Raw genomic sequence first — 25,522 nt, 5'->3', positions numbered from 1 at the left:
AAACATCTGCCCAAGATAAGACACAAGCTCATGTCACGTTTTTACAAGGTCAGTTTTAAAAAGATTAAAAAATGCCAATTCATGTCTCTATGTGAAGTCTGAAAAGACAATTACTGAACTTTTACTAAATTTAAATGTCAACAGAAAAACCACATCCTGACAATTCCATATTGAATATTTACTTCTGAAAAGTTCGTCAAAAACATATCCTTAAAGTTCAATTAAGCTAGACAATAAATAGATATTTTCCTTTGAATCAAGAACTTTCTCCAGCTGCACAATTAGTAAAGCAAAAACTCAGACCCTGATCACAGATGTATTTATTGTGTAGTGTTAAAATTGTTTCCAGCTGTAAGTGAATAACTACACCATCTGAAAAATTAACTTTTTGTATAGAAAAAAAGTTAAGTGTTTAACATCCCCTGCTCACCGCTCCTGGAATTATTCAGTGAATCAACATATAAAAAAGTTACTTCTTTTCAAGGGAACAGTCTGAAATACAAAATATCCCAAGGTGTCCCTCCCACCCATGTGTTTAAAAAAACTGCGGTGCTTGTAAAATGGTCAGGAGTAAACTGGCAGCATTTTGGCCCAGCACAATCACCTGAAACTTGATCTTCAATTGCCACACAAACTCAATGTTTTACTCAAGAACTGAACAGTTACTTTGTCTTGCTCATTAATAACACGCACATCAAGTGTAACTACTTCACCAGTGGTTGATATACTCACTTTACCATCACCCTTAGGGTTTAGGTAGACTACGTAATGTCCACCATGGTTATCTCCACTGTGCACCAACACTGCATGTAGTATGTAATTAGCAGAATCCTTGGGATCGGGTTTCTGCAGAAACTCGTCTAGGGGCAAATGCTCAGGAAATTCAAACCTTAAAAATAAAATTAAATTTCCCTTAGAAAATACTCAAATGGGAGAAAACTGTACATTTTATATTTCAGCAAAGTCTATGGGGGGGGTCAAAAGTTGGTTGGAATAATTTGGGTGCAATACCTAATGCTAGAACTTCAGTTTTACTGCATCGAGCACATTAACAGAAAATAGCTTGAAAATGTAAGAACGAAAACAATTTTACTTGAGTACAAACCATGCAAAACCTCAACTGATTATTTACATCAACTCTTCAAAATAAAGCTGACAAAAACAGTGGACTTCATAATAAAGGCTAGATCAAGGAGACTATGATTTGTACAAATGTTTGTGATTACCTGTACTCATGTGTCAAAGATTCCTGAACATGAAATATGCAGAATATTTTATACTCTCAGTTTCTTGGAGCCAGTTATGGTAACAGAACTGAGAAGAATTCTCCTCTAACATGACTGACCATAATGCTGCATTCCCCAAGATTCAGAATTTGTATCAGAGCTATTTTAAACACACCATAAATAAAGCAAATAAATTGATATTTGGAACCTAGTCTGAAGAAAAAAAAAGACTGGTTCAGACAGTGGGGGAGATTTGAAAAATTGGATAAACAGTACAGAAATCTGCTATTATCTATTAGAACGTATTATAGGAAACATTTCCTATTTCTAAACGAAGAGGATTACAAAAGGAAGAAACTGACTTAATTTAAACATTTTACATTAAAAAGAGAGGAGGAATAATGATTGAAATCGACTTTGCATCTAACATTTTAGCAAATCCTAAAGCAAGTTTAGCAAGGTAATACATTCAGACGATTGGGTTGGTTTTCAAATTTAAGTAGTAAATCTCCAGTATAATGGTCGATTTCCATTTAAAATCAAATTTGCAACTCGTTTAAACATCTTTAAGCCAGATGCTTTATAAAGCCTGTCTGTATGGAACATACGAGGGGAATCAAGTGAACAGAAATGGCAAATGAGAGTCAAACCTCTAAATGTCTCAAACCAGTTGAAGATGAATTGTGCAGTGGATACATCTTGCTTAGTATAATGTTCTGTTCAGAATAAATTGTGCTTTGTCCAAATCATGTTTTGCTCATGTGTCTGCCCCTTGGCAAGTCAGAATACAAAACGTCAGCTGATTAAGCGTGTAAAGAAACTGAACATTCAATAAGTCTCTACACTTTCTTACAATTAGTACCCAATATCAAGGATTAAATATTCAAAACATGTCTACAACATATAGACTAACTCGATCAGTCAGGCATAACACACCTTTGACATAGATGCAATGATTAAAAAGCTACTCTTAAGAATATAGCTGGCGTTCAGTGCAATGTCCTGAAGTAATGAAATACATGCAACTGTTGACGATCCACAATATTAGGTTCTCAAATCTCTAGCACTCAAGCCTCCAAAACAAATTTTGGAAGTCCGCTGTTAGTCTTACCACGGTTTCTCTTCTACATCTATCAACTCCTTCCATCTACATACCATAGATTCATAACAAACTTTGAGACCCATTTGACACACCAAAATTGTGAAAAAACAACCTTTTATCAGATGCAAAGATCCAAATCAACCAACTATTGCAGAGCATCACAATGGTCTGTAGCTTTAATATACAGTGCCAAAGTGGTAAACACAATATCTAGTCATATTTCGTACTGCTTTCAATCTTACAATGGGAATCAGGAACAGAAATGTTAGAGGGGAAATACCCAAGTTAATTCACATATCACTGTGGTTGGTGAGCATGGTGAAGGATGGATGGATGGTGATGGAGCTTGGGTACCAACCTTCTGCTTGTTCTCATGGATATAAATCCTAAGAGAAAGCCAAAAGGTCAACACAAAATAAAAATTGTTTTATCACTGCCTGTGTAACAGTTGACTGCATAAAGTTAACTTTCAAAAACGCCTTTTGAAAAAAAAAGAATGCACAGCCAATTTAGAAAAAAAAGGGACTGTAACAAGGTTATTTACATCAATTACGTCTGTGCTGATGTAATTCACACATGTTACTTTTTTTAAGCCACACGCATCAGAAGACAATGGCTATAACAAAAACATTAAGTTGATTGACAAGTCATTACGACATGACAACTATTCTTAAATCGTCCTTACATGAGATTAGGAGATGCTAATTAAAAATTAAGATCTACCATCAGAATTCAGGCTTAGATTATCTTTTGGAAGGAGAAATATTTTACCTGTTTACTACATAAAGTATGTACTTTGTGCCAAAATAATATCAGTGCCTATCTGAACAAAAAAAAATACAAGTTTACTTACCGGTCATTTATCTTGATATTTTGATCAGTTTGTGGGTCATACATGAACCGCATGAGCTGAAGATGTAACACCGGTGGAAAGGTAAGAAACTTCACACCCTTTTCTGCATCCTGTGTGTAACATATACATTAGTTTCTTGGAGACCTTGACAATCATGAGTTTATCAGGTATCTGACAAAGGAAATTTAGGCTCACTTAAGAAGTCACTTTGCAATGCTTTTTGTATTTGTGCGTAGTACATTCACAGCAAGCAAAGCAGCGTGTGGTAACTCATTTCACGTATTGTTTGGGAAAATCAAAACTTGAAATGACTACAAACTAGAGGTTGTTTAGTGAACTTATTGACTAATAAAGGTTCAATAGTGAACTTATGCAGTGAACTTATTGACTAATAGCTTGCATGGATTTTAAAAATGATTGAAGGTATTCATACATCAGTCTTGGGTAGTGACCAAGAGAGATTTAATGGTTCAGGTACATAATGCTTTGAAGTTTGCATCACATCATTAGGGTGGTTCAGAAGGCATTCAGCACACTTGCCTTCGTTGCTCGTATCATTGAGTATAAAGTTAGTATGTTGAGGTTGTACAGGACATTGGTGAGGTGTCCTTTTGAGTAGTGTCCAATTCTGGTTGGCCTGCTATAAGAAGGATATTATTAATCTGGCGAGAACTCGAGATCTAACAGGGTGTTGGGCTTGGAGGATTTGGAGTTGTAAGAAGTTGGACAAGTTGAGATTTATTTTTTCCACTGGAACATAGTTTGAGGGGTGACCTTATAGAGGTTTATGAAAACATGAGGGGTGCAGATGAGGTGAGTAACAAAAGTCTCGTCCAGAATGTGGAGTGTTCAAAACTAGGGGGTACATTTTTAAGATGGGAGGCGAAGGATTTAAAACAAAAAAGAAGGGATCTATGGAGGCATTTTTTCCACACAAAGGGTAGTTTGTTGAATGAACTGCCAAAGTAGCAGGTGCAGGTACACAGTTACAACACTTAAGACAAATGGACAGGTAGACGAATAGGAAAGGGTTCAGCGGGATATAGGCTAAATGCATGCAAATAAGACGAGTTCAGTTTGGGAAATTTAGCTGGTGCGGATGAAATGGATCGAAGGGTCTGCGCCTGGGCTGTATGATTCTCTGACTAAACACCAGAACAGATGTGAGAGAGACTTTAAAAACAGGAGAGCCACTTGCACCGAGATTCAAATCATTCCAGGTGATTTGCAATACTTATCAAGTAACATGCACAATCAATGCCACCTGCTGTCCAACATAAAACTCACTCAAAATTACTTCATTTCACAATTAACAGTGGTGGAGGCTGATACAATTGGAGCATTTATAAAAGGCATCTGGATGAGTCTGAAGGGATATGGGCCGGGTGCTGGCAGGTGGGACTAGATTGGGTTGGGATATCTGGTCAGCATGGACGGGTTGGACCGAAGGGTCTGTTTCCATAATGTACAGCTCTGATTAGAACGGTTTTGTTTAGAACTCTCTGCCGGAAACAAAACACGCAAGCTCTGAATGCAGTTGTTTTCTTAAGGGGCAGGGAAAAGTTAAATTAATATTTTTCAGCAATCAGAAATTTGAATTTTTATAATTTGACTGATTTCTGTCTACACCTTAATTATCAGTTGACCACTTTAAAGTCTTAAATCAGAATTAGTCACATGTAAATCTTAATATTTCATTATTCAGCAGAATTCCACACCTGTAAACCATGCTCGCCAGCATCATATTTGTTGTCCCCATCCAGCTGCTCCACTGCTACATAATCTTTGAAAGACTCAAATACTGTAGAACAAAAGATGATATCAGTTTGTTGCAATTCTGAATGCACATACTATAACAATTTAATTTAGTTATACTCACTGTTCTTCTTTCCCTTTATACTGAGTTGAATATCATAATAATCCTCTATTCTCTCAGATCGATACTCCACATGTTTACACTGAATATATGACTTGAAAAGCAAAAAAAAATGTTAACATGCCAAAATTAACAACAACATCTCTTCAAATTCTGTAACTAATTAATTTTGTACATACCACCATCTTTCCCCTGAACAATTTCGGAATTGTGCCCTCCACACAGGTTCCTTTCATTTTATTTTCAACATTATCAAGTAGCTAGAAAAAGAAGAAATAATCCTAAAGGCAAATCAATTACGAGAACTTTGCAGAGTAATGCTCTTTAAGAATACATCAAGAAAAAAAAACTACTCCAAGAGCTTAGGGCTGCCACTGTTGCTAATCCGTATCAAATATAGGCACAAAAATTTCACAACCACAACATCTGAAAACTGTTTATGATAAATTCACGTACTTGGTATGAAATACTGGCAGGTGAAGATTTCCATGGACAATGTTGCTTGGCAAAATTACATTTTACACTGATAATTTACACGAGAAAAACAGTTCAGTTCAGAAAAAGTTGAAAAACACAATTCAGAAGAGCAGCTGCATTGATGTTCTGTTAATATAGTACAGGTACACAATCCTTCATCTGAAATCCCTAAGGCCAGTTGTTTTTTTGGATATCGGAATTTTTGATTTTCAGAATAGAGGAACCCTGATTATCTGAAAGCAATGGGCAGGCAGTTTTTTGTTTGGATAATTGATTGTATAATTGATTTGATCTTAAAAGGAAGCCATACTGCGCATAATTGTGCGCGTTAAAAACTCTAAACAAGCTTTTTAAATCAATTTGTGTAAATAAAATTCCTTGAGGTGGAGGTCAATTATTAATTTTCAGAGAAAGTTTCTAACCTCTTCTGTTGCTTGAGGTGCTACTACTGTCTATTTTTGCAAAAGGTAACATTTAACGAAGAGACATCAAGTTAATGACGGACTGCCTTGTGCTTCATACTATTCCATGAAGTCACAAACTGTCAATAGCTTAGTTAGTGGGGACTGGAGGTGTTAATATCTGATTCTCCTTACTGTGGTGTCTGCACTTTGCCACTGTTCTTCAGTGACTACATTGATCATCAGGTCATTACTGAGTGTCTCTGTTCCAACGTCAATGTTATATTTTACCTAAGCATCAATCTCAGCCTCTACACAGAGTCTCCTATTCCCAGCTGTCTGCAGTTCTCAGTGATGTCAGTGGTGAGCCTTTGATATGGACAGGTGCTGTCCTCTTCACTGTCATGGCTACCAACACACAAGCCATCGCACCAACACTCTACAACTGTCAATGTCTGGATGCAGTCCCAAGATTCAGCAATCATGCACAAAGCATCCTTAACTGTGAAGGCCTTCATTAATTTCCTGAACTGCCTTCACTGAGGACAGTACACAACATGTTACGGCAATATTTTTTCATTATTGAAATGATTCCCTGATGGAGTGGCTGTAACCTTGAAGTGGTGTTTGGTGGTGAAAACAAACTTGATAGCTCCATCTGTCGATTCTCAACGGCTGCCTTTCATAGTGTGTCACCGTGATGTCAACAAGCAGAAGGGTACATTGCTATTTGCTGAATCTAATCTGATGGCAGGTACACATTCTTCAGCAAACCAGGAGGAAAAAAGTGGACGTGTCATCTATGCCTTGTTTTGTGCTTTTTAAATCATGGGAAACGAGTTCGTCAGTTCTTGAAACAACATGGATTAGCATAACACCCAATGCAGACAAGCTGCAATTTACGAGTGCCGGTGGAGTTGACAAGGGAAAATCGTAACATGATCCTTCTGCACTTTATGTTCTGACACGTGCTTTTCTGTGGTGGATGCAAGTGTTTTGTCCGGCAGCGCAAATCAATCCACTTTCATCAGCATTGTATGTGTGCTCAGGTTCATAGTCTCCTTCATGATGGATTGCAGTTTCTGTCGGTATCCTTCCACAGTGCTGTCATCCAAAGACTTCTGCTTTCCAAGAATGCTAAGTTGCCTAATGCTGCAACAATGCTTGAAATGCTGTAACCAGCCCAATGATACACCATGATCGGCATCACTGGTGTGGAGTCACTCATGGAAACTGGCAGCTTTTCGTAGTATCATCTGGTTAGATGTGGGAATGCCCTTTGCACAATGCTGTGAAAACCACAAAAATACAACTTGGTCGAGTTGCTCATCTTTTGTTGGCTTCAAGAACTTTATTGTTAATGCACCTGCAGCGTCACTCTGGTTGATAAATTTCCCAATCGCCAGTCTTGCTTTCAAGATGTGGGACACGGTTGCTAACCTAATGTTGCACTCGTGACCAATCTTTGATGCCTTTTCACCACAATCCCGACGCTGTTAAATCTCACTTTTCTATACAATTGTCACTGCTGTCTACTTTCACTCCAGATTCGATAAATACGTACAAAAAACTCGATCACTTACTATAGATATGTACTGTACTCTGAACAAGGTCAGAGGGAATGAAGGCACCACTGATTTTGTCATGCATTTAAATCTTGTAGGAAGTCAGTCCTCTGTGTTAAAATTTTAACACTGCTACAACTGACTGACTGAGCAAGTTGCACCAGTGTCACTAACACCTCTGATGCAACATTTGCAAATTATCTCCAGTCCAGGTAACCCTCATTTAAACAAAAGATGTGATCATCGCATCATTGCCAGTAACATCTATGCTGCAACGGTTTTAGAGGAGCTTCAGATCTTATTCAGATAATCCAGTTTTCAGACAAAAGATGTTCCAATAATCAAGGTTCCTCTGTAAATGACATTTTCACAGTAACTTTACCGAACAGCAGACCCACATGACTAGTACAAGCGCTGAGACACAACTGACACCTGCCAATACTGGGCCACGTCACATCTGAGTGACATGGGCAGAGTTGTATGGAGTTGGGTTCTCTGTTTGCATGCTAAGTCACCTTGTACAGAAAAAAAACTTTGAAAAAACCACCTTTGGATTTTGGAGCTTTGCGAATTTCAGATTTAGAATTGTGTACCTGTATCACAATCTAAAGGCTTTAAAAGACCAGAGAATTCCACAACTCCCACAATACCAGCGTAGTACCTAGTTTTGACACTAGTAGTCCTCAGAAAATAACAAATGGCTGCCACTGGTGCAGCTACAATTTACTACCTGGTTCAAGCATTTCCACTGTTGGCTTGTAGCCCTGCTGCCAAACAAAATTTCAAACCTATTTCTAAACTTAAGTTCCAAAAACTTTACATTAAATTTTAAATATTTCCACAACAGCAACAGTAAATCAACTTTATGGCTGCTCACAGTTCTAAGTTTGAACAAATTTCCCTTCTGTAACTTACAGTTCTGCTCAGCTGGGCTACTTACTAGAAGTTATGTAGGTGGGGAGTTCTTGGACAGATCAATGGTGTTCGATATGCAGCTAGATAGGGAGCATTTCTTACGCCGCCTTGGCCTCCGCACCTACTTAAAGGACTCTCGCCCACCCTCTGACGACCTTCTCCCACCTCCAACACACCCCATCCACCTGGACACCCCGTGCATATCTTACCCGCCCTCAATCGCATTTCGAACTGCCACCGCGACATTGACCACCTCAACCTGTCCACCCCCTCACCCACTCCAACCTCTCACCCTCAACACGCGGCCCTCCACTCCAACCCAGCCTCACCATCAAACCGGCAGACAAGGGAGGCGCAGTGGTAGTTTGGCGCACTGATCCTTACACCACTGAAGCTAGATGCCAACTCGCAGACACCAGCTCCTACTGCCCCCTTGATCATGACCCCACCTCACACCACCAAACCATCATCTCCCAGACCACCCATAACCTCATCATCTCAGGGGATCTCCCATCCACTGCCTCCAACCTCAGTCCCACAACCCCACACCGCCCGTTTCTACCTCCTACCCAAAATCCACAAACTGACTGCCCCGGCCGACCCACTGTCTCAGCCTGCTCCTGCCCCACCGAACTCATCTCTGCATACCTCGACACTGTCCTGTCCCCCTTAGTCCAAGAACTCCCCACCTACGTGAGAGACACTACCCACGCCCTCCACCTCCATGATTTGCACTTCCCCAGCCCCCAAAGCTTTATCTTCACTATGGACATCCAGTCCCTATGCACCTCCATCCCCCATCATGAAGGCCTCCAAGCCCTCAGTTTCTTCCTCTCCCACTGACCCAACCAGGACCCTTCCACTGACTGAACTGGCCCTCACCCTGAAGAACTTCTCTTTCCAATCCTCCCACTTCCTCCAAACCAAAGGAGTAGCCATGGGCACCCACATGGGCCCCAGCTATGTCTGCCTCTTTGTAGGATATGTGGAACAGTCCATCTTTCGCAGCTACACTAGCACCACCCCCACCTTTTTCTCCGCTACATCGATGATTGTAATCGGCACTACCTCGTGCTCCCATGAGGTTGAACAGTTCATCCACTTTACTAACACCTTCCACCCCAACCTCAAATTTACCTGGACCATCTCAGACTCCTCCCTCCCCCTCCTAGACTTCTCCATTTCTATCTTGGGCGACCGACCCAACACAGACATTTACTACAAACCTACCGACTCCCACAGCTACCTAGATCACACCTCCTCCCACCCTGGCCCCTGTAAAAACATCATCCCATATTCCCAATTCCTCCGGCTCCACCGCATCTGCTCCCAGGAGGACTAATTCCACTACCGAACAACTCAAACGGCCTCCTTCTTCAAAGACCGCAATTTCCTCTCCGACGTGGAGAATGACGCTCTCCACTTCCCACACCTCTGCCCTTGAACCCCACCCCCTCCAATCGCCACCAGGACAGAACTCCACTGGTCCTCACCTTCCATCCCACCAACCTCCAGATACATCGTATCATTCTCCGTCATTTCCGCCACCTCCAGACAGACCCCACCACCAAGGATATATTTGTCTCTCCACTGCTATCAGCATTCAGGAGACCATTCCCTCCGCGATTCCCTCGTCAGATCCACAGCCCCCACCAACTCAACCTCCACTCCCAGCACCTTCCCCTGCAACCACAAGTTTAAAATTGGCACCCACACCTCCCCCCAAGGCCCCAATGGATCCTTCTATATCCATCGCAAATTCACCTGCACCTTCACACATATCATTTACTGTATCCACTGCACCCGATGTGGTCTCCTCTACATTGGGGAGACAGGTCACCTATTTGCAGAACGTTTCAGGGAACACCTCTGGGACACCCGCACCAACCAACCCAACTGCCCTGTGGCTGAACACTAACTCCCCCTCCCCCAAGGACATGCAGGTCCTTGGCCTCCTCCATCACCAGACCCTGGCCACACGACGCCTGGAGAAAGAGCGCCTCATCTTCTGCCTAGAACCCTCCAATCACACGGGATGAATGTAGATTTCTCCAGCTTCCTCATTTTCCCCTCCCCCCACCTTATCTCAGTCCCAACCCTCGGATTCAGCACCGCCCTCTTGACCTGCAATCTTTTTCCCGACCTCTTCACCCCCACCCCCTCTCCAGCCTATCACCCTCACCACCTTCTACCTAACATTTTCCCAGCACCCTTACCCCAAATTCCCTCCCCGACATCTCAGCCCGCTTGGAGCACCAGCCTCATTCCTGAAGGGCTTGTGCCTGAAACGTCAATTCTCCTGCTCCTCGGATGCTGCTTGTGTTTTTCCAGCACATTTTTCAACACTAGAAGTTACGTAGCCCAACTATACCGAACCATTACTATTATTATTCCTAAAAAATTAAGTTCTGCACTTCACATTACCTCCAAAAATTAAAAGATGTGGCAAAGAGTAGGATAGCGATTCAGAAGGGATGTCAGCTAGTTAACAGGGTAAATGACAATGGATTTTCATTCATAATACTGTGAAGTGTGGTAATTTCCAAAACTATAAATTAAGCTTTTCAGGTATCAGAAGAAATGGCTCTTCATAAATATTTAAACTGCCTTACAAGTCACTTAAGACGACAAGACGAACTGCGAACACCAATTTGAAAAATTAGTTTGTATATTCACAATGATAACCTCAGATGAACTCTGCTGGAGAACTATCTTCCAAACAGTTTCCAAATAGGTCAATTAAAATTCGTCAGAAAGGTTGCAGCAGCATCTTTAGTAAATATAGAAAGCCAAGGTGAACTGGCGAACACTTTACAGCAGTGAACATTCCTGCCTTCCCTCAGTCAAATTAGAAGTGCTTTATATACAAAAAGTTTAAACCATACTTAAGTCTGGATAGCTTAATACAGGTTCGCACTTCAAAGAGATAGATTATTTAACTCGACACGGAGTTGATCTTTATTAGGTAAATGCAAATCAACAATTCATGAAATTACTTACCACCCTGCACAGTTCCTGAACATCATGCTGCATAAAACTATCTAGTGTTTCCCATCTAAAGAAGAAAGGTAACATCGCTTTAATTTTTTTGAACACTAACCAATTTTAAAAGTTTGGCAGCTTGTAATAAAACAAAGAAACACAAGACAAATTTGGCACAATGTACATTTCATGGCAGTCAATAATGACAAAAGTAGCGCATTTTAAAATGACATCATGGCCAATGTTCCCACTAAGCTGATTAGTGCATACTAGCTTGACAGGTACCATGCAGGCCTTGTTCTCGGATAACACTTCCGCAAAACATTAAATGCAGCTAACTTTTTAGCAACTGGCACCTATGGGATCAAGAGTGTACTGGGTCAAAAATATTGTGGTTGATCAAGAGGTCCACACAATGTAAAAACACATTAAGTAACAAAAATGTAATGGAAGGGGGTAAGTACAGTGTTATACTTTATTTACATAAAGCACAAATCTGCCTCATCAGCAGAGAACCTTTCCACTCACCCTCAGCTAACTACTCAACCATTGTGGAGATTGTGATAATACCGCAACCCTCTGATAATTCAGGTGTATAATTTTTGCCCATTTATTGTGATTGCCAGTTAAAGCAAAAGTTTACTCTCATAGGATGTACACAGCAACTAAAAATTTTTTTAGAAAAAACAATATCTGACTTCTTTCAAATTAGAAAGTATATGAAGCCATTCACTCACTCACTGAAATATAATCTATAAGTAGAAAACAAATCATGGACTCAAGTTTGCCCCATTCTGATCCCCACACAAGTGAAAAAATAGGCATTCAAGATCACATTTTTAAACTATTCGTTTATTAGGTTGAGTTAATCATATTACAAAACATTAGGGAACAGAATGACATACCATTGCACAATCCAAGACCTCACAAAAAAAGAGGCTAATCTTGTTTTCAATTCATTCATCAATCTACATTCAAAGTATTAAAACTTGCGAGGTGGTGTCAAATGGCAGGGCTGACTATACAGTCTTTTAAAAAATCTTCATTCATGGACGAAGGAAACCTTAGTCCGTGTGTAAATAAAACTACTTACCCAAAAGACTTCGTCAGTTTCTTAGTTCCAACTGGTTTGTCGCTATGCTGCAATTCGTAGAACACCCTTTGCAATGCTAAAGGGACACTTTTGGATGAATCATCTCCTTCTGTTGGCATCATATAAACAGCCTATGCATAACAAATAAAACAAATCAGCAAAATAAACATTATACTAAGTAGCATGACAAAGCAAAAATTGAAGAACAATTCAGCCCTGGCATAGTTATAACTTTTGGTTGAAGAAACAATTCCAAGTTCAGCATGTTAATACATAACTTGCACTGCCAGAACTTCCTTTGGACACATTTTCTAATTCAGCAAAGGCAAACCTTGCCCTATTATGCTTCTGGTGATGCAAATTTAATATACTTCATCAGCAACTTCTCCCCACTACTCCATACCGCCTATATTCATACAATCATCTAGCCCAACAGCAACAACATTAGAGCCAAGATATAAGTGAACCTGGAATCAATGCAAGAATGTTGTGGGTGTCTAACTGCTAACTATAATATCATGACGTCTTGACTCACATTTGCAACACTGAGAAAAAGTAAAATTTCATAAGACTTACGCACAGAACTTAAATGCATATTATTCACAAGGGAGTTCAAATTATGTACATAAAGACATGCATTAAGTCTGTATTTTGATCTCCTTATCCATAGAAATATACACATACCATATCGGAAGCACAATAAAGTTTCGCCAAACTAAATGCTAAGAGAAAGGAATTGCCCCATTAGACTCTGATTTCTCAGATTAGAAAAATGAGAGGTGAGCTGGTTGTGGCATATGAAATTCTGACAAGATGAGAAGGGCGCATCTGCGAGCCATTGTGCATGCAGGTATTGGTGACTTCGGAACTAGGGGAAGTGTCTTAGAATAAAGCAGCAGGCTACTTATAACTCTAATAGGGGGGAAAGTGAAGCTTTGGAGTTGTCAGAGAAAGCTGCTGCAGCTCAGTCATCAATAGGTTAGAGACTGAGATGGCAAGATTTCTGCTGATTTTCTGCATCATGTGATAAACATACTTATCCCGACAACCAGTGTAAGACCAAATTAGGGTTCTACAACATTCAAAGAGGCCTTTGGTTCACTGAGTCTGTGCTGGTCATCAAGAACCTACCTCCTTTAGTCTCACATTCTAGCATTTGGCCTGTGGCCATGTATGCCACAACAATGAGTGTTCATCTAAATACACCTTACGTGTGTTCAGGCAGTGAGCTCCAGATATCTTTCAAACTCTGGGTGCAAAGACCTTGCTTGTCAAAGGGATCAAGGATTACTGGAACAAAGTGGAAGAATAGGATTGAGAAACTCATCAGCCATGATTGAATGGCAGAGCAGACAATGGGCTAAGTGGCCTAATTTCTGCTCCTATGTCTTATGGCCTTACCTTCTTTAAATCATCTATAAGCTTCCTACCCCTATGCTCCCTGGTCAGTGACCCCTATATGAAGGGGAAAGTTTCTTCCTATTTGCCCTTTGCCCTTCAATTCAATACACCTCAAATCAGGTCCTTCTCTCCTTAGTCCTGTCTACTCGACAGAACCCAACACCAGTCATCGAGTTTCTCTTCATAGCTTAAACACTTGACCAGGCAACATTTGGTGAATCTGCTCCTCACCCACTCGAAGACAATCACATCCTTGCTGTAGTATGGTGGCCAGAACTGCACTCAATTCTCCAGCTGTAGCCTAGACAACACTTTCTACAGTTTCAAAATTAACTCTCTGCTTTTGTATTCAATGTCTCAAATAAGAGGTACAGTATATGGGATATTACCTTATTAACTTATTCACCTGTTGTGTTGCCTTCAAGGATTAAGGACACACATACTAACATCATTCCAATCTCTCGAACTTACTGGTTCTTACTATTCAGAACATACTCCCTTTACCTTTCGTTTTTCCAGAATGTATCACTTTACATGCCACCATCCTATCCATCTGACCAGATTCTGGATTAGTGGTGCTGGAAGAGCACAGCAGTTCAGGCAGCATCCAAAGTGCAGCGAAATCGACGTTTTGGGCAAAAGCCCTTCATCAGGAATAAAGGCAGTGAGCCTGAAGTGTGGAGAGAAGCCAGAGGAGGGTGGGGGTGGGGAGAAAGTAGCATAGAGTACAATAGGTGAGTGGGGGAGGGGATGAAGGTGATAGGTCAGGGAGGAGAGGGTGGAGTGGATAGGTGGAACAGGAGACACGAAGGTAGGACAAGTCATGCGGACAGTGCTGAGCTGGAAGTTTGGAACTGGGGGAGGTGGGGGAAGGGGAAATGAGGAAGCTGTTGAAGTCAACATTGATGCCCTGGCGTTGAAGTATTCCGAGGCAGAAGATGAGGCGTTCTTCCTCCAGGTGTCTGGTGGTGAGGGAGCGGCGGTGAAGGAGGCCCCGGACCTCCATATCCTCGGCAGAGTGGGAGGGGGAGACCAACCTATTATCCTGCAGTTTAAGGTTGTCCTCCTTGTTTTTAACCACACCTTCAATTTTTGTATTATCTATGAATTTACTGATCAAACATCCTACATCACGTTGGGATCATTAACAAACACTGCGAACAGCCGGGAACTCCCCACCAAATCCTGCGGTGTGTCACCGGAGATAGGTTTCCAGTGACAAGAACAATCTTCAACTATTATTCACAGCCTCCTGTCATGAAGTTAATGTGGAATTCATTTTGTCAAAATGTCCTGTATCCCATGGCTTCACTAGCTTACAGCTTAGCAAAAGCCTGTTTAAATTTCCTATTTTGCAAACTCTCACATTTGGGTTTCGGACAAGGGCACCAACAATGGAAAGGTGCCTTTTCAAAGTAACCTTATTGTGACCAATATTTGGGGAAGGGTGGGGCAGAGTGACTCAGGAGTCAATTCATCCCTCCTCACCTGAGACCTTAATTTGGAGGACCAATACCTAAAACTGTAATAAATTGGGAAACATTCACCAGGGCACTACCAACAGCTAAACATTCTGCATCCAATACCCACATGTACAGAATGGAAAAGACCACAACCAAGAGAAGATTGGAACAATTTACTCTCCCCAGGAAAGAATTTAAGGTAGATCACATTGTTGCTCTTCCAAACATTTAAAACAGAATTTACTGGAGCTGAAGAAAAAAGAAACTAGATATTTCAGTTTTCCAACTTAAAAAACTTGCTTCTGTTGCTAGTTCTCAGAGACATCTTCATTTGTCAATTTATGCCATTTATGTCTACAGCGTACAGGAACAAAAATCAGGAATAGAGCAAGGAAAGAACATAATTGCATGCAACTATGTATTTCCAGGGTTGACCAGAATTCTAATGTTTACATTACCTTTCGCAGCTGATTTGTGAAGAACAAGGTCTGCAATAAGCTGTTCATGTAACAGGTTGCTCCTTGGTTCTTCAAACCTACATAGCCTGTGTGCTTCTTGGAATCCCATCTAGAATTAGATTTTCAATAACATATGTAATCGAACTTTCTTTTCTACTTGTGGTTTCTCTTCAAATACTTGTAAATGAAAACAGCTTCACAGCAATTCATCACTCTGCAATCTTCTTCAATACCTCATGCTTCGTAAGCAGCAAAGTACTGGTAGCAGATTTCATGGTCATCACACAGCCATACAATGGACAAAAAGGTCCATTACACAGCCTGAAATAAGTCATGACGTAATATTTTGCTCATTGGCGAATCTTAACTATTTGTATACAAGCACAAACTCAGGCAACCTCCAAAGCACCCCCAAAATTTATGATTTTAAATACTATACTCACGCCACACCATGTGGTGCATCAGCCTGAACGAAGACTTCAAATGTAACCTTGTCATCTTCAATGAAGCCCTTTTCAGCATCTGTTGCTTCCTAAATAGATTTGAAGTGGTTTAAAAGTTATTCAACAAACATACTATAGGTGCCAATATTCAAGTTGACCCTAGAAGCTTCTAAAAAAGACTTCCAATAATTAGTCAACATGGTTTTGTCAAGGGCAGGTCATGTCTCATAAACCTCATCGGGTTTTTTGAAGTGACTAAGCATGTACATGAGGGTACGGCAGTTGCCATGGTCTACTTGGACTTCAGTAAAGCCTTTGATAAGGTTCCACATGGTAGGCTGATAGAGAAAATGTTGAGGCATAGAATTGAGGGTGATTCAGCAATTTGGATTAGAAATTGGCTTTCTGGAAGAAGAAGTGGTGGTTGATGGAAAATATTCAGCCTGGAGTCCGGTTACTCGTGGTGTGCTACAAGGATCTGTTTTGGGACCACTGCTGTTTGTCATTTTTATAAATGACAGATGCAGTTATAGGTGGATGATTAGTAAATTTGCAGATGACACTTAAGTCAGTGGTGTAGTGGACAGTGTGGAGGAAAGTTTAGGTTGCTGGGGGAATTGGATAAACTGCAGAATTGAGCTCAGAGGTGGCAAATGGAGTTCAATGCAGCTAAGTGTGAGGCAATGGACTTTGGGAAGAATAACAGGAAGGCAGAGTACTGCGTCAATGGAAAGATTCTTGGTAGTGTGGATGTGCAGAGGGAGCCCATGTGCATAGATCCTTGAAGTTGCCATCCAGGTGGATAGTGCTGTTAAGGCGGCATACAGTGTGTTAGGTTTCATTGGCAGAGGGATCAAGTTCAGAACCGCAATATTATACTGTAACTACACAAAATGCTGGTGCGGCCACACTTGGAATAGTGTGTAGAGTTTTGGTCGCCCCATTAAAGGGTGGATGTGGAAGCATTGGAAAGTGTGCAGAGGAGATTTACCAGGATGTTGCCTGATCTGGAGGGAAGGGCTTAGAAGGAAAGGTTGAGAGATTTGGGTCTTTTCTCATTGGAAAGGCGGTGGCTAAGGGGGAATTTGATAGAGACATACAAGATGGTCAGAGGATTAGATAGGGGAGACAGAGTAAGACTTTTTCCTAGGATGACGTCAGCTTGTACGAGAGGGCATAACTACAAATTATGGGGTGATAGATTTAAGACTGGTCAACTCATTTGGCATGAACACTTTAATCTGATCCAATATCAAGCAAGTCTAGGCAGGTTAAATATAAAACAAGGTCTCATTTATGATACACCCTCTGTTCCATGGGACAAATTTTTACAAGTATAAATCAGCTGATGCCCTTTATATTATATGGACCAATTTTTTGAATCTATTAAAATCCCCAAAGCGTGGAAACAGGCCATTCGGCCTACCAAGTACACACCAACAATGAAGAGCATCCCAGCCAGACCCAACCCTATCCCTGTAACCCTGCATTTCACAGCTACTCCACCTAGCCTACCCATTACGGGCAATTTAGCATGGAAAATCCACCCAACCTGCACATCTTTGGACTGTACGAGGAAACCCATGCAGACATGGGATGAGCATGCAAACTCCACACCAACAGTCGCAAGCAAGACAGAGCGTGAGCAAGAGAAATTGGCCATTTAGCAGTGCAAAGCCCCTTCCGGAAAGTGAACAGACGATAAAATTCTTTATTAAAATGGACAGTGACATAGTTAATTGCAAAAGCTAGGCTGCCAAATCCACATTAACAAAATTACAGTGATATGAGCTGCGAACTGGCCAAGATAAATTGGGGAACCCACTTGAAGGAATGGTAGGGGACAGGCAATGTTGAACATTTAAACAGCGTAGGGATGAACTACAACAATTGTTCATTCCTGCCTAGCGCATACACAAACTTGGAAATGTCACCCAACCATGGCTAACAAGGGATATTATACTAGGAGATCCAGGGAAAAAAATTACAAATTGGCCAAAAGAAACAGTACAGCCAGGGACTGAAAGCAGTTTAGACTTAAATCAATTCTTTTGCTCTTTGCTCAAGAGGAAGAAAGTAGAGTACCAGGGTAAGCTTGCAGTGAACATAGAAACTAAGGTGAATTGGCCATGCTAAACTGCCTGTAGTGTTAGCTGTAGGGGAATGGATCTGGGTGGGTTGCTCTTCGGAGGGTCGGTGTGGACTTGTTGGGCCGAAGGGCCTGTTTCCACACTGTAGGGAATCTAATCTAATTGTTAAAGCTTATATACATATTCAAAAAGAAAACAATTAGTGAAAACAACTGTCAGTGCCTTACAGTTAAAATCAGGCAAGTTATAAATGGAAAAGAGGTAGCACAGCAATTAAATAGCTTGATTCTCTCAAGTAATGTCTCAAAATTGCTGGGGAACACAGGCTCCGGTGTGAGGGGAAGTAACCCAAGGTAATCATCAATTGAGAAAGTGTGTTGTGGAAACTGATAGACTAAAGACCGCTAAATCCTCAGGGCACAGGAATCTGCAAATCGCTGAGTACTGAGGAAGTGGCCCAAAAATTAAATGTATTACTGGTCATTTTTCAAGATTCTCAAACAGTTCTGGTGGCCATCCCATCTTCCAATCCAATGGAACATCACTATTTTATAAAAAAAGCAAGGAATTGTAGATCAGTTCATCTGATATTGGAAGGTAAAATTGTTGAGCTCAGTACAAAGACTTAATAGTGGAGTACTTGGAAAACAGTGACAGGACTGAAAAGAATCAACATGGATTGACAAAAAGGGAAATCATACTTATCAATCTACTGCAATCAAGAAGATATAATTATTAGAGTTGGAAGAGGAGCCAGTGGATTGGTTTTTGGACTTACAGAAGTCTTTCACATAGGTCCACCCAAGGTATTAGCATGCAAAACAGAAGCACATGAGACTGGAGATTGTGTACTGACATGGATAGAAAATTCATTGCCAGACAGGAAACAATAGGAAAACAGCTGTTTTCTCAGTGGCAGAGATTAATTATTAATTCTTATTATCTAGTGGAGTACTGCAAGGTTCAGTGTTTGGACTCCAGATATGCACAATATACATTAATGATTTAAATGAGGAAATCTGATGTAATATCTCAAGTTGCAGAAAAGCAACTTTGGTTGAGGGGGTGAGCTGAGGAGAACATAGGGATATTTCAGTGCGATTTCAACAAGCTGACTGAATGCGTAAATGAACTGCACATGCAGTATAATGCCAATAAAAGTGAGGTTATCCATTTTGGTAGCAAAAACAAGATGGCAGATTACCTGAATGGTGAAGACTGGACAAGGAGACCTGTACCCTGGTATACCAGTGATGAAATTAAACATGCAGATGGTGATGGCAAATTACATGCTGGCCTTCTTAGAGAGTGGATTAAAGTACAGCAATAGGAATGCCTTAATGCAACTATGTAGGGCCTTTGGGAGACCACACCTGGAGTGTTACAGGTAGTTTTGATCTTTAGACCCAAAGTGAGATGTTCTAGCTATGGAAGAATGCAACAAACCTTTGTTAGATTGATTCCTGGAATGGGAGGACTGAGTATGAAGACAGACTGTACCAATTATGTCTATATTTGCTGCAGTTAAGAATTTCAGAGTGGGGGTGGCAGTATCACCTTTGTTTTACTAACTTTAAGTACAATTATGTCATTGTCGTGAGCTGTGCAAAGATTGAAACATACAGATGCCCATTTGCACAGGGACTGAGGGAAATGAGCAAATTTATTGTGCATCACTAAGTTTTTCTCAGCCAAATGAGAGTGAGTGATAGAGGGTGCAGTTTTACTGTTCAACATCTTGAAATTTGTAAGCTGAAACAAGGCAGCACAAATGAGCAAGAATTGTAGGGGTAGAAAATTATACGCCGAAGGAAGCAAAGAATTGACTCAGAAGCATGAATCACGAGATCATGTCTCGCTAACACCTGCAACTAGTTATTCCAGTATTTGAAAAAGATAAAGAGGTATAACATCACATGAAAGCAGATTAGGTGTTTGGCTGATGAGTACTGCTGACTGAAGACTATGACGCAACAAATGACAAATTAAAAACAAAATCAATTATTAAGAGCAAATGTCTAGTTGGTGAGCATTTCTTTTGAAATAAGGCTTGGTTCAACTAGCAAACTAAACTGACTTGGGTATTCATCAATCCTAGCAAAGTTTTAATCATGGTTTAGTGTGTTTCAGTATCGGCACAGTTGCATTTTACACAGTAACAGAAGGTCAATGAATAAATGAAGGAATGATAGGGTTGCTTCTGCATATCCTGTGCCACAGCAGCTCCACCATGCTTCCACAGTAGTAGACAATCACATGTACAAATGTCATCAGTTGCAGCTACATGAGCTCAATGCTTCCAGAGGTTGAACAGCAGGTTATATCACCATGGTGAACCACTGAGACTGACAGCTAAATGGATAGCATGTTTATAGATTTGGAATAATGGTAATGGCTCACCTGGGACATGCAGCTACAGCAAATTATGCTGCCTCACCTGCTGTGCTTTTACAGTGCCACACTTTACGACTCTATCCTCATGAGACCACATATCCACTGCAAGTATTTGTTTGGTAACCATTTCTGGACTGCTTGCTAGGTATTTACATCCTGAAGTAAGATTATTAATAGCATACGCAGTATCGAGATGTGGTCTCATTAGCAGCCTTCAAAATCAAAGCATAACCTTCCTACTTTTGCAGTTTACTCCCCTTGCAATAAGTGACACTATTAAACTCTCCCCATTACTTGTTATACCTGCAGTCTTTTCATTTTATGTTCTGGTATACTCCGATCCTTTTCATCTCAGGTCTCTATAATCTCTCACCATTTCAATCCATTTTTATTCGTCTTGCCAAAATGGACAATTCCAAACTTGACTTCGTACTTATCTTTCTGCCATCAGCAAAGTTTGACGAACATGGCTTGGATTGGGGGACAGTTCAAAAAAAAGGTACTGAAACTGTGGAGAGTTGAGATCCCAGAATCTCTCATTGCATTTGTCACCCTGCTAAGATGCACTGACACCAAGAATGGTTGGCTAGCCGGAAGCGGACCAAACTTCTAACCATACCAACATGCTGCCCTATATCATGGCCTTCAATTTTCTACAATAATCACTGATGTAGTACTTCATCAAATGCCTCTGGAAATCCAAGTACAAAACATCCACCCATTCACCTCATCCACAGCACTATCACAACAAACTGCAATAAAATTGAAGAGTTATTTTTCTCATAGCCATGTTGACTCTCCCTGACATCTTGAGTGCATCCAACAGCTTTGCCATAACATATGTAATACCTCACATCAACCCGATGACACGTTAAGCTAAGCTCTTTCCACTCACCCCATTTGTAAAAAAGTAGTAACACATTTGCTAACTTGTAATCTTATGGGACTGGCCCAAGTCAAGGGAGCTTAAGAAAAGTGAAAACCAATATGACAACTATGTTACTCCTTTCAAAATCTATTTGGATCTACACTCTGATCAACCTGCAGTTCCAACAATTTACTTCATAACACTTCTCTGGCAATGGTACTTCTCCCAAATTCTAATCTTTTCTTCTCCTGGTTTACAGCAGCAGTGGTCCACATTTTAACTATGGCATTGATTGCAAAAGAGGATGTCATTTTGCAGTCAGAATTTCGGAAGCTTGGCAAAAGTTAGCAAGGATAACCTCAAAAGTAGTGTTCTTCAGACTGATCCCAGTACCATTTGGAACTGAACAGAAACTGGAGGACAAGATAGATTCATGTGTGGCTTCAAGGTTGGTGCAAGGAAGGCCTAACGATTCTTGGGACAGATTCAGGGGGAAGATGAGACCTGAACAGAGCAAAGACTGAGCACCTTGAGGGGTATTCTGCTCATATAAAGTGAGAATCTAAACCAACTCTGATGTGGTAACTAACAAAAATATCCAATTCTCCATGTATTGAAAGCATTAGAATACAGAATACTAAATTAATAGGTGATGTCAGGGTAAGGAAAAGTAATAAAATCAAATCACCATTACTACGAATGCACAGTTTGGTAAATAAAAGATTGGGGAGTTGTAGGTGCAGATTACCAAGTCTAAGTAAGAAGCTGCAGCTATAGATCACTGGCTCAAAGGAGGGTATGATCTGGTGCTAAACACTCTTGGATAGAAGGAATGCAGAAAGTTAAGAAAGGACACAAGAGGAGATAGATGGTTGCATTGCTTCAGTTGACCACTGCAGTGCTGGATAAAAAGAGTACACCCCACAGGGGTCATTTCAGAACTTATCTGGCTTGAGCTAATCAGAAATGTACAGCATGGAAAGTGACCCTTCGGTCCAACTTGCCCATGCCGAACAGATATCCCAACTCAACCTAGTCCCACCTGCCAGCACCCAGCCCATAACCCTCCAAACATTTCCTAATCATATACCCATCCAGATGCCTTTTAAATGTTGCAAATGCATGAGCCTCCATCACTTAGAAACCAAAACGATGCAATTACGTTGCCAGGTGCATTCCAGAAGCTGACGACTAGCAAGAGAAGCAGAGGAATAAATTTGCAAGGAAATTAGGTATTAAAGAGCAGCAAGAAAATAATGCAGTGTTTACAATAGGAGATTTAAATTATCTCAATAGATTCAGATTATGGTAGTGTAAATGGCAAATGTATTGAATATTATGTTTCTAGTCAAATGATCTAGGAAGCACTGGCAGGATTGGTTTTTAGCAATGACGTGGTCAGCTGGAGAAAGGGGTCAATGGGAGAATATTTGGGTGACAGCGATCACTATTGTAACATTTAAGGATGACTGGAGAAGGACAATGAACAATCCAGATTAAAAATAATAAACTGAATGAAAGCCTACTTCAGTGGGCTCAGAATGGATCTGGGCTGAACTGCAATGAGAGGCCGGCAGAAAGCCAGTAATTGAACACTGAGCCATCTATAAAAAGATGGTTTAGGCTCAAAAGGTTTGTCTTAAAAGGGAAAGGGGAGACATATGAATTCTCAAGTCCTCAGATGTCATACGATCTCGTTGAAAATACATTAGAATCCAAGCAGAATACATAAGATTCACAGGGTAGTGAAAAGCAAATTTAAGAAAGAGAGGGAGAATGAAGAGAGACTGGCAAACAAAAAAGGTCATCTTAAAGTTGCCTTCACCTATAAAAGCAGTATAAGGGTGATAAAGAGGAAAGTGGGCCAAAAAGGAGATTTTTATACATGGAGACAGAAACCATGGACCAATGTTATTGATGTGATGCACATCAACTTTCAGAATGCACATCATGATACATTGCAGCCGAACAGACTCATGAACAAACTTTCATTCAGGAGTAAATGGGGTATAAACAATAGGTTTCAGAATTGATAAGTGATAGGAAAAAAAAAATGGTTAATCAAGGTTTATTGAGCTAGGAAAATATTCGTTATGGAGTATTCCAGCTATCAGCTCCAGGAACCAAATCGAAACTTGGAAATATTGTAAGCGGAGGGGAATGCAGTGTAGAACTTTAACATGTGGACAAGTTAGTTGACTGGGTTGAAAGGCGACAGATGGAAGTTTAATGCAGGGAAGTGGATGATGATTCATTTGGTTGGGCCAACAGAAAAACAAGATAAAATGAAGGATTCAACTTGAAAGGAGCTGCAAGATCTGGGTAAACGTGTGCATCAGTTATTAATGGTGGCTGGACAGGTTAGAGAACAGTTAATTAAACATAGTGGGACAGCACGGTAGCTCAGTAGTTAGCACAGCTGCCTCACAGCACCAGAGACCCAGGTTTGGGCTGGAGTGTGGAATTTGCACATTCTCCCTGTGTCTGCGTACATTTCCTCCAGGTACTTTGGTTTCCTCCCACCACCCAAAGATGTGCAGGTTAGGTGGATTGGCCATGCTGAATTGCCCAGTGTTTGATGCATTAGTTAGAGAGAAATGGGTCTGGCTGGATTACTCTTTGGAGGGTTGTGGTGCAGTCTTTTTGGGCCGAAGGGTCGGTTCGCACACTGTAGGGAATCTAAATCAATATTTCAAGTTTCATTAATACGAGCATTTATAGCACAAAAGCAAAGAGGGTGTGTTGAATTTATACAAATCACTTGTTCAGCCTCAGTTGGAATACTGCACCAGTTTTGGGTGCCACACCGTAGGACAGATGTGAAGGCAGTGCAACAATGATTTAAGAGATTTACTATTATGGTTTCAAGGAGAAAGTGAGGACTGCAGATGCTGGAGATCAGAGCTGAAGATGTGTTGCTGGAAAAGCGCAAGAGGTCAGACAGCATCCAAGGAACAGGAGAATCGTCGATTCTCCTGTTCCTTGGATGGTGCCTGACCTACTGCGCTTTTCCAGCAACACATTTTCAGCTATTATGGTTTCAAGGATGAGAAGCTTAAATTTATGAAGATGGAGTACAGAAGCTAGATTCAGCTTTCCTTGCATAAGACAAAGAGGAGATATGAATCAAGTATACAAAAGCCTAAGTGGTCTGGACAAAGAAAATTGGGAAGAAATACACAGACACAAACACAGCATACTTGGAACTTGACTTAGACAACAAAAAAAAAAATTTGATTGCAGAACCAATTATATTTTGGGACTTACACTCCAAGTCATGAAATTAGAGAAACCCCAGTCATTCTCCTTGTGAAAGAAAAGGTGACTGATTCTTCTACTAAATGACTTTTCTTCATCTTTGTAGTTGATTATCTTCAAAACTGCTTGGGCATGACAGGACCATGACCTACAACAGGGAATAGGAAGAATTTCAATCAATAGAAGATTCATCTCTCGCCAAGAGTCACAGAACTAATCCGATATCGAGCCCAATCGTAAGTTACATAATTGGCTCAATACTCTTTGAAGTGACTCAGGAAGGCACTCTTCCTGTTCTCCTTAAAAAGCAGATCTAATGCTTAAATTAGATTAGATTACTTACAGCGTGGAAACAAGCCCTTTGGCCCAACAAGTCCACACTGACCCGCTGAAGCGTAACACACCCATACATTTACCCCTTATCTAACACTACGGGCAATTTAGCGTGGCCAATTCACCTGACCTGCACATCTTTGGACTGTGGGAGGAAACTGGAGCACCCAGAGGAAACCCACGCAGACACAGGGAGAACGTGCAAACTCCACACACCTGAGGCGGGAATTGAACCTGGGTCTCTGGCGCTGTGAGGCAGCAGTGCTAACCACTGCCACCGTGCCACCCACTAAAATTTCTCTTATAAAAACTTTAATTTCAATT

At 40.8% G+C, this 25,522-nt stretch overlaps 1 protein-coding gene across 4 annotated transcripts in view; it reads right to left on the bottom strand.

The window, feature by feature from the left end:
• The window catches only part of usp7 (ubiquitin specific peptidase 7 (herpes virus-associated)), a 97,826-nt gene that overhangs the window by 33,787 nt on the left and 38,517 nt on the right, over nucleotides 1-25,522 (bottom strand). For all 4 annotated transcript variants that reach the window (XM_060840502.1, XM_060840503.1, XM_060840504.1 and 1 more), the window contains exons 4-13: nucleotides 24,875-25,013; nucleotides 16,256-16,344; nucleotides 15,813-15,921; nucleotides 12,491-12,621; nucleotides 11,416-11,470; nucleotides 5,237-5,317; nucleotides 5,061-5,151; nucleotides 4,900-4,982; nucleotides 3,182-3,291; nucleotides 733-889 (exon numbers count right to left, since the gene is read on the bottom strand). In XM_060840502.1, the coding sequence (XP_060696485.1) occupies nucleotides 733-889; nucleotides 3,182-3,291; nucleotides 4,900-4,982; nucleotides 5,061-5,151; nucleotides 5,237-5,317; nucleotides 11,416-11,470; nucleotides 12,491-12,621; nucleotides 15,813-15,921; nucleotides 16,256-16,344; nucleotides 24,875-25,013 (1,045 nt within the window). The remainder of the gene's footprint in view (nucleotides 1-732; nucleotides 890-3,181; nucleotides 3,292-4,899; nucleotides 4,983-5,060; nucleotides 5,152-5,236; nucleotides 5,318-11,415; nucleotides 11,471-12,490; nucleotides 12,622-15,812; nucleotides 15,922-16,255; nucleotides 16,345-24,874; nucleotides 25,014-25,522) is intronic.

Source organism: Hemiscyllium ocellatum, chromosome 20, assembly GCF_020745735.1.
Source record: "Hemiscyllium ocellatum isolate sHemOce1 chromosome 20, sHemOce1.pat.X.cur, whole genome shotgun sequence".
Classification (NCBI taxonomy): domain Eukaryota; kingdom Metazoa; phylum Chordata; class Chondrichthyes; order Orectolobiformes; family Hemiscylliidae; genus Hemiscyllium; species Hemiscyllium ocellatum.
The sequence above is the reverse complement of the archived record's forward strand: the minus strand, read 5'-3'. Positions and strand labels throughout refer to the sequence as shown.